Below are 10000 nucleotides of genomic sequence, written 5' to 3' on the forward strand. Positions count from 1 at the left end.
ACAGAGAACTCACCATTGCAAAAGTAGCTCAGTTATGGCTCCCCACACGTTTGGCGCATGCGACAGGCGGAGTTTAGACTGACTCACTGGTGTGACTTATCGTGACTGGCAGAGGTGAAATCCACGTCATTGTTTCCCACCTGTAAGAAAGCGAGTCGTAATACAACTGGACTGGGTCATAAAACAGGATGCGTAATTACTGTAGTTCTCCAAGGAGGAGCTGACAACACCAGAGAGAGCGTATTAGAAAGACGATGAGGACATTAACATGTATTTTACTAACAAGTTAAAGCTTACAGTAATTTGACAGGAAAACATTTGATTTGATTTGATTTAGTGAAGATAATTGATAATTTAAAATGACAACTTACACAGAAAATACTATTAGTGCATACAAACAAGGAATTATATTTTAGAATGCTTCGATTTCATATTTTTTTATTTTATTAAATATCTAAACACATATCTACAGTCTTATCTCTGACAAACTGTTTGTAACACTCTCTGAGTGTGAAGTTCATATGAAATGTTGCTCACACACCTTGCAGACCCTTGTTATCAGACAAATTTAAAGGTGCGTGGTCTGTCTTTATCAGTGGCATGTTTTATGTGACTGCATATTTTCCTTATTTTCATGCTGTTGTTCCTGATAAGTGTAACCATGGCCATATGGAAGCAAAGTGTGTTGATTAACCAGTGGTAACCAGTCTTAAAGGTTAATCCACTGCATTTCAAATCACTCCAGTACAACCTAGGAATAGATTGTCAGTTGTACGCTTAGTAAATTCTGTCCTTTGGCAGGGAGAAAGGTGCCGGATTTTTTTTCAGTGAGAAGGGAAGTATTTTACCTTTGCCCAGTCAAGATTATCCAGTGAATAGTGTGGACACCTTTAAGATCAATAGCACTGTATTTGGTGAGGTCTTAGCACAGTAAGAGTTTTCAAAAAAAAAAAAAAAGAAGGGAAAAAATGGATGTGGACACAGGAGTGCTCCCCAGAAACCCAGGGCATTTCCTAGCCTTTGCTACCACAGTGCAGCTGCAAATTTGAAGGGTCAGTGGGCTTTCTGTCTTTTTTCCCCTCTACCTCCTCCTGTCAAAAACAAACCAAAACCAACGCTCAGAAGCTTCCATGTATTTCACACTCACCGCTGCCTCTGTGTGTGTGTGTGTGTGTGTGTGTGTTTGTGTGTGTGTGCGTGTGCCGTGGCAATCAGGGCGAGCGATAAGAGGCGTAACCTGGCCCAGCAGAAGGCAGAGGCCCAGCGGCGTCTCTACGGCCAGGGGTCCATGAAGAGGCTCTCGTCCGTCTCCTCGGAGCGCGAGCGGCAGAGGCGCACCCTGGAGCGCAGGAGAGAGGAACTGGTACGCTTCACAGATGACCAGCTGAGTGGACATCGCCTCTTTTTTTTATTCTTTCACAGGCAATTATTTATTGATTTTTGCTAAGATCTGCACTGCGTACTGTGAGGAATCAGACAGAGAAACAAACAATAAATACAAACTAAACTAGAAGGGTAGGTAGTGTTTTGGCGACAATGATAAATTTGTGCACAAATACGTTGCAGCTTTCTAGACGTTGTAGCAGTGGTTATGTAGCATATAAGCAAGTTGCATTGATAGTGTTGGGGTATTTTGTATTGACCCAACCTTACTATTGGAAATACTCCGGAGAGACCGCTGACGACACTGTATTGTAGTGCTATGACTGTGTATTGCATCATTTAGAGCATTCAAAAGGCATTCACAGATCATTTAAGGTCCTGTCTCTCACTTTGACAAAGCAGGCTTCTGCAATGCTGTTTTTGCTTGTTGTTAAAATATTCAAAAGTAAAGAATATCTTTTTTTTTTTTTTTACTGGATACCAGCACCCAAACACTCAAGGTAGTCCTCCATAGTTTTAGAGGAAACAATTCCCTGTCTATTTGTATTTAGTTTGAAGTTCAGAAGTTACATGCAAAGGGTATTGTTGCCAAAACTTGAAACTAGACAAATATACTTTATTTCATAGAATTTACAGCTTGCAGTTGCAATGTATTGATCTTCTTTTTCTACTTCTTATTATTATGCAGAGTTGCAGAGTGTTTTACAGAGTTTGTTGTGTGTTCACTAAGTGTTCACAGTGGGCCCATGAATCCCATTAATTCTAGAAGGCCATTTTTAGCCACGTTAAGAACATCCTGTTTTGCGATGTGGGTGCTGAGCCAGAAAATCATCAGGAGGTAAACGGAGGAGAAAAAAAACATATGACAGCTAAAAAGAGAACTCTTCAACCCCATCCATGAAAGTGACAGATAATTACTCATCTGAGCATCTCTGGTGCTGTTCCCACACAAGACGCATAGGACACACAGCAAAAAGCACAGTTTTTCTAAAGATACATACTCATGACTGATGATAACACATAACGATATCTTACGGAAATTGTACAGTTTTTATAGGTTTGTAACAGATGATTCACCAAAACAAACAAACAAAAAAACAAACAAAAACAACACTGAAAACAAAAGAGAATCAGAATTAGAATGAGTTTGGCCAAGTGAGTTTGTCGCCAGATCAATGATGTCAGTGGAACCCTATTTAGCAGGCTGTCATAACTTCTAATCACGACACCTGAGTGCCTCTTGGTCCACACGGGCCTCACCCAGGACAATAAGTCTATTCTATTATTCATGAGCTTAGTTATTGCAGTTTTGGCTCCAGCTTCTAAACCAGGTGAGAGGCATTGAACCATAAAGTGTTTGTTTGACTATTTTATTAGTCTTTTCTGTCAGCTAGGGTAAAGGTATGCTGTAATGCATCCTCTGTATGACTCAGCTGGGGATGGTCAGGATGTACGAGTAGGTGCAGGGGAACATTCAGCGGAGATTGGTGATGGTAATAGGCACTACGCCACCAAGTCTCCTGCTAGTTGACCGGCTGACCTCGGCACAATTGCGCTGTTTTATGTGTTAAAATGGGAATGCGTTTTTTAAATCTGTTAGACTCATGAAAGGTCATGGGTATTGAACGAATGTTGAGACTGCATAGACTGTTTACCCATGCAACTTTTGTTTTAAGTAGTCTGCTCGCTCCCTAAAATTTGATAAAAGCCTGCGAATCCTCTGGAATGCATTTCTAGAATACATTTCTAACGCAGGTAGTTGTTCAGTGACCACTTTCAGGAAAGGCACCGCTGACTGGATGAAATGTTTGCACTTGAGATGTTTTATTCCTCTTAATGTTTCCTCTTTCATCTTGTTCTCGCCTCAGAAAGAGCGTCTGGTCCAGGTCCGGAAGCAGATCTCCCGGGAGGAGTACGAGAAACGGCACCTGGGGAACTACAGGTGAGGCTTGGGGAACTACAGGTGAGGCTTGGGGAACTACAGGTGAGGCTTGGATGCGTACCAATAACCTCTGCTATAGTCGTCCGCTGACTCCAAACCAGATCTGGCCTGGCTCTGGGCCGGCTCTGCCCTAGTCGTCAGTCCCGTGGGAGAGCCCTTCTCTGGCGCCTCTCTGTTTAACAGGGTTGTTCATGGAGCACTCCGCTCTCCAGGGCATAAATGAAATTGAAAGATAGGGGGAAGAAAGAAAGAAAGAGAGAGAGAGAGAGAGAGAGAGAGAGAGAGAGAGAGAGAGAGAGTGAGCGAGTGGACCTCCCTGGGCTGTCCCAGATGGAATAGATCTGAGTCTGCTGCAATAGGGCCTGGTCCACTCTCGCTGACTATCCATAGTAACTGGCTTAGCCTGGCTGTGGCGTGGCTTGGCCTGCGGCTACCGCTGGATTGGAAATAAGCTATTTAAAAAGTGAATATGCACCAGCCACTGTCAAATAAATGGTCAAATTCAACAGCCACTTATTAGTAAATCATTATTTGGGGTTATTATCTGAAATCTATCAGCTACATTCATGATTGACCAACACTTGGCTGGTGGCTGGTTTTAATTTCCATCCCAGGGCACTAGTGTGACATGGCCAAACCTCAATTCTCCACTTGGTGCTGAGGCTAAAGTGCACAGGTTGTGCTAAGGTGGTGAACTGTGGTACAAGCCAACATACACAAGGCTGGTTGCCACATAAAACATGCCCACAAGTTTACAAAACTACTTAACACTCACCTTTGCTGTTTGGTGTTTCCATCTATGTCACTCCTTTAAACTCTATGTTCTTTCATTGTATTGGTCTGGAATGTTTGTAATGAAAGACATCCTATATATTAATATAATGTACATTTATCTCTCACATATAGTAATACATACATATAACATATAGTAATATTCACCTCACATACAGTAATGTACTGTACATCTATTTCTACGAGGATATCAGCTCATCAGACATGGGTGTCACCAGTATTTCATCTCACGCTCCGCCATTATTAGTAGATATTAGTGCCGCGTGATAGCTATGCTCTTCTGTCTGCCTCCGGCTCCTCTCTGTGCTGGAGACTGGAGAGGCTCTTTGTTGTGGAGGTGGATTATTGTTTGTAACCTCCAAACAAGCCTTCTCAGCGGGGGACTAATAAGGAGCCTGATAGTCTAAATGCACAGCAGCAGGAGTTGATTTAGGGGCGCTCATTAGTGGAGGCTCCTAACTAACTTAGCCCTCTGCTAAATTAAACGGGGGGCTTCAGACGCAGACGCGCCCGAGTTCAAAGACAGTCCGCCACATGTGGTCATTACGGCTTCCATCAGTCATTATATATGAGCGGGGGTCACCCAGTTTCTAAGGCATTGTGTGACCCTGCAGAATTTAAAGTTGCACTACAATTAATGATTACGGTCGTGTCGGGCTCTGTGCGAGTCCCTGCACACACAAAAGGTTCTTCAGGCCCCTAACAGAGACGTGTGAAGTGGTGCTGAGTTCCTGCTCTCGCACAGGAACTGAACTGACCTCATGTTTGGAGAAGATGAGAAGTAAACATGGCCATGATTGTGACCAAAGGATAGCTTATGCATAAATTAAATGAACGATGGATTATTTTAATCATGTTGTAGAAAACATGTTGTTTACTCATATACAGACTGTAGAAAGAAACGAAAAAATGAGACGATAACACATTAGTCTTGAAGACATTACTGTAGTGCAGGATTTAATCGAACTGCTTCTTGTTTCTTCAGTAATTCATTAATCAGGCTAATCCGCTCTATTGTATTCCATGGGCGCTAATCTACCTCTGCCGTGTCACACTTTTCCCAGTGTTTATGTTCCGTCTCTTAGTTTATCAGTGCAGCTTGCAACAGCGGGGCCGCGCGCCTCTACTGTACATCACCAATAGCGCTTATTTGGGAGAATTTGACTCGTCTGAGAACAAGCAAAATGTTTACCCAGCGTGTCTTTGTTCTGTTCTTGCGTTCTGAAGTGGGAAATGCCACAGAAGAATGACTGAATCACTATACAAGCTGAACTTCTACTGAGGCCAGTATCAGAGTTTTTACTGAGGCCAGTATCACTGAGTTTTTAGTGAGGCCAGTATTACTGAGCTACAGAATGCTCCAGGCTCAAGACAGGAGTCAAAAGATTATTTTTACCAGCCGACAGAAACACTCATAGACTAAGCAGCATTAGCACATTAGCGTTTGGAAGCCACGGCTGGGGTTATCTCCAAACATCTCTACTAAAGGTGTAACCTTAATCCACATGTAACTGGTGGGGAGTGGGTAATCTGCCATTTTATGTTATAGGTCTAGGTGGAGGATTAACGTATGTTGGTTTACTTTGGTTTATCCCTTGATTGTTAAAGAGATAAGACATCTGGCAAAAGACTGAACTTTAGCACAGACTCATGAAATCAATCAGTCTTTCAGCACCTTCACTGTTGAAGTCAGGCTGGCAAATGTGATTAGTTTATTTTTGGTGCGATTGCCGAAAGAAAATAACAAATGAATGTAGAGATGAAGTATGAAGATGTAAAGAGTGGTTTATAGTGTTCTAGTCCCCTGTGAGTTTAGAATAAACATTCAAAGCGGTAAGTAAAGTCATGAGCTTCAGACACATGTCTAACATGAGCTGTCACATCACTGGGCCTAAAGAATGCACTAATGCACAGAACAAAAATGTCTTACTTTTAAGTGTACTTAAAAGAACAGTCAAGATGTGTCTGACGCATAAAAATAACCTTCTAAATGCTTTGCCCATCAACAGTCTTTTTTTCTCTTCTTGTCATCTCCCCCTCTTTCCCTCTCTTTCCCTCTCTCTCTCTCTCTCTCTCTCCCTCTCTTTTCTCTCTCTCTCTCCCTCTCTGTCTCCTGATTGGTCCTGCCCTGGTCCCTTATGTCCTCCTGCTGCTTTCCCCTCTTTTATTCACTGCTCTATATCGCTCCATCACTTGCGTTCTCCATCCTTCTCCTTTTCTCTCCCTCCATCTATCTCTCATTCTCTCCGCCTCTCTTTCTCACCATCTATCCTCCCCATCCATCTGTATCCCTTTCTCTTTACCTCCCTTATTCTCTCCCTTTTCTCTCTTCCCTCCATCTGCCTCTCTCACTCCCTCCATCTCTCTCTTTCCCTCCCTTCCCTCCCCTTTCTTTCTCTTTCCTCCATGTGTTGCTCTCTCTCTTTCCCCCTCTTTCTCTCATTCCATCTCTCTACCCCCCATCTCTCTCACCATCTCTCTTTCTCTCTCTCTCCCTCCCTCTCTCTCTCTCAGACGTATTTACCCCCCAGATGACAAGCTGCTCTTGGAGAAGTATGAAAGCCTCCTCTCAGCTGCCTTTCAGATATTTCTCGCCGGGCGGGCGGCCTCACTTCAAAAGGAAATGAATAATCCTCTGAAACGAATGAAGGCATGTACCTGAGACTCGGCAGCCTTTAGTGCTCAGTCGTGCAGTCTCTCTCTCTCTCTCTCTCTCTCTCTCTCTCTCTCTCTCTCTCTCTCTCTCTCTCTCTCTCACACTCACACACACACACACACACACACACACACACACACACACACACACACACACACACACACACACACACACACCTTTCTCTCCCTTTCCTTCTCTATTCAAATTCTCATAGAGAAAGAGAATGGGGTAGATTATGTGTGTGTTATTTCACTATGTCCTTGTATAAAAGCCCTTTAAAACCTGCACACAAAACCCCCTAAAACACACACCGATACAAAACAAATGACACTTTAAATGTTTTATGACCTCGTCTTTGTCTTGGACGGTTTTGATGAGGTGCGGCCTTTCTCATTTTGCTCAAGTTTATCATCCGCTCCGTGTGTTTTCTTTCGCGAGCCCCAGGATGTTGATTTTAAAAAGGGGAGATGGAGAAGTCTTCCAAGGCTGAGACGTGCATCTGGGCATATGAATAAGCCATTTTTCTTTTTTTTTACATGCAGCGAGTGCAGATGCGCAACACTTTGCTGAATAACCTTCAGTCTGAAAAGCTCGTTAAATCTTTAAAGTCACATGCAGTTCCTTCACTGTTGGTTGAAGAAAAGGACTGCTGTACAGGAGGGGGAGGTGTGAGAGGGAAGGTCGGAGGTAGAGTGGGGGAGGGGAAGAGTGTGTGTGTGTGTGTGTGCGTGTGTGTGTGTGAGGGAGAGAGAGGGGGGGGGTGTTAGGGAGAGAGAGAAAGAGAGAGAGTGAATGTGTGTGTGAGACAGTGAGAAAGTGTGTGAAGGGGGTGGTTCCTGTCACGTTGGCAGACGCCAGAACAAGAGATAGCAGCGAGAGGCGGCGCCATATTTGGGTCTGGCCCAGTGGCCGTGTGAGCCCGCTCCCGTGGTGCGGAAGCCGCCCTGCTTGGGCTCGGACAGAGAGCGGTATCGGATCAGGTGATCAGACGCGCGGCCGTGCCAGCTCTTCTTTAGCCCCTGACCTTTCCTCTCACCAAAGCCTCTTCAGACATAAGTGCTCCCTCCCGCGCCACGCTGCGCCGGACCGAGCCAAACCCGCCACAGCGCCGTGCCGTTCCGCACCGTACCGGCCCGCGCTCTGTCTCGCCACAGCTCGCCTTTTCACACCAGCAGCATTTAATCTTGATTTTATTAACAATGGCAAGCTGCTCGTGAACAGAGAGAGGATTAGAGGGCAAATCTGGGCTGCCAAAAGCTAGGCCGCAGGAGGGCCTCTTTTGAGGTGTTTAATAGTAGAAATCTGAGGGCAAATATTTCATTATGGGATCTCAGATGGCAACAGACATTTTGGCTTTTACTAGACAGTCATAAATATGCTAGGTTGTGTGAGGGGAAGAGTCTGTACACACACTGGACATTAACATACAGTTGCGTTGACAAAAAGAGCAGGAGTATGTTAGAAGTCACTGTTAGAATTAAAACAGTGAAACACTCAGACTCTGAAAAGCAATTTGGAAATGTCTTTAATTCTAGAATGGGAAAGGAGTTGTGGATCTCAGTTCGAAGCAAGATGTCTTTAGATTATCAAGTATTCTAGCATGAAGTTTTTGCATTTTAGTCAAGAAACTGCACATTTTACGGGCATAGTTATTTTTTGGACTTTGGTTGGAACATGCATGGAAGCAGAGATCCCATCACCAAGTTAATTTCGACTACTGTTAAGAGTGTGCTGTCCGTGTCCGTGTTACTATTTTAGGCTTTTATTTACTACAATATGCAGATGATGTGAAATGGATAACCTGGCCTGGCTGTCAATGAGAGTGTTTGGACCAGTGGCAACTCAGTGGGTCTGTTCGAAACGGGTGAAACGGCTGCCTTTTAAGATATCTAACTGGGGAGCGAGGCAGCAAGATAGATAGAGAGATAGATAGATAGATAGATACTTTATTGATCCCCAGGGGAAATTCAAGGTCTCAGCAGCATACATACAACACAAACACATTCTTTAACAGCAGAAAGAGTAATTAAAGTATATAATATAAAAACACAACTAAGCAGTAAGGACAGTAGAAGATAAAGAATATGCTAAATATACTAAAATACAAATTATACTAACACTTAATACAATATATAAAAATATACTAAAATACAAATTACAAAAATACAAATTATACTAACTAACACTTAATCTAAATCAATTCTAAAACAGTATCCACATAGTGGTGATTAATAAATCAGAGGCGCTTGCAATGACTGAGGCAGGGACTGAGCCTGTGATTCTCTGTGCATAGTAAGGTATGGTAAGGTGCTCTAAGGTGCTCTGTGTGAATGAGTGTCATGGTGGTAGTGCAATGGTGATAGTGGTCATGGTGATAGTGCAAATGAGTAAGTCAACAGTGCAACAATGCAGAAATAAAGTAAAGTACAGTCTATATATCTATATATTTAACTATTTAAGAAAATGTATAAGTGTGGCCACAGTTCGGCTGTGGCATGGAGGGGGGAGGGGGTTATGCATATGTGCTAATGTGCTAATATAGCATGCAAACAGTGAGGCATAAAGACAGTGGTACAAGTGGCTAGTGGACAGACAGTACCAAACATGGAGGGGGTGAAGAGGCAGGCAGACAGACTATGCAGAGAAGTCTATCTCTCCTCTTCCCTTAAGTGAGGCATTGAACAGTTCAATGGCCCTGGGGACAAATGACTTTCTCAGTCTGTCAGTTGTGCAAGGCAGTGAGCGAAGTCTCCAGCTGATCAGGCTCTTCTGCTCAGCTGCTCAGGAGCAAGTGCGGTTCGAAACCGAAAAAAAAATAATTTTGCTGCCTTCTAAGATATCTTAGATTTCCCAAATAGCGGTCATTTTTGGAGGCAGCATCGATGCACACTTCATGCTCCCTCCTACCCATAATCCCTTGCGGCAACGTCTAAAACAGCTGTTAAAAGTAAACAAATATGGCGGATGACATCGGTTATTGCTGCAGAATCTGTTTAAAGGGACACCAGGCAACGTTTTTGTGTTAATTAATCATCTTCGTAAGTCGGTATATGGTAAAATGACTCATTACAGGGCGAATGAAGACTCTCTTGCCCGCCCCTTCTGTAGGAAGAATATCCCGCAAGTTCAATGTATCCTACCCGCGACCTTCAGTCTCACAAAGTCTCAGACATCGCGAGATCAGTTTACATCCTGCATCCCCAGCACAGAGGCAGGCTAACGAAACC

The 10000-nt window shown here is 43.6% G+C and overlaps 1 protein-coding gene across 2 annotated transcripts in view; it reads left to right on the top strand.

Annotated features, from left to right (window-relative positions):
* The window catches only part of ttll7 (tubulin tyrosine ligase-like family, member 7), a 62978-nt gene that overhangs the window by 31302 nt on the left and 21676 nt on the right, over nucleotides 1-10000 (top strand). For both annotated transcript variants that reach the window (XM_042057592.1, XM_042057593.1), the window contains exons 11-13: nucleotides 1216-1363; nucleotides 3252-3325; nucleotides 6632-6767. In XM_042057592.1, the coding sequence (XP_041913526.1) occupies nucleotides 1216-1363; nucleotides 3252-3325; nucleotides 6632-6767 (358 nt within the window). The remainder of the gene's footprint in view (nucleotides 1-1215; nucleotides 1364-3251; nucleotides 3326-6631; nucleotides 6768-10000) is intronic.

Source organism: Alosa sapidissima, chromosome 12, assembly GCF_018492685.1.
Source record: "Alosa sapidissima isolate fAloSap1 chromosome 12, fAloSap1.pri, whole genome shotgun sequence".
Taxonomy (NCBI): domain Eukaryota; kingdom Metazoa; phylum Chordata; class Actinopteri; order Clupeiformes; family Clupeidae; genus Alosa; species Alosa sapidissima.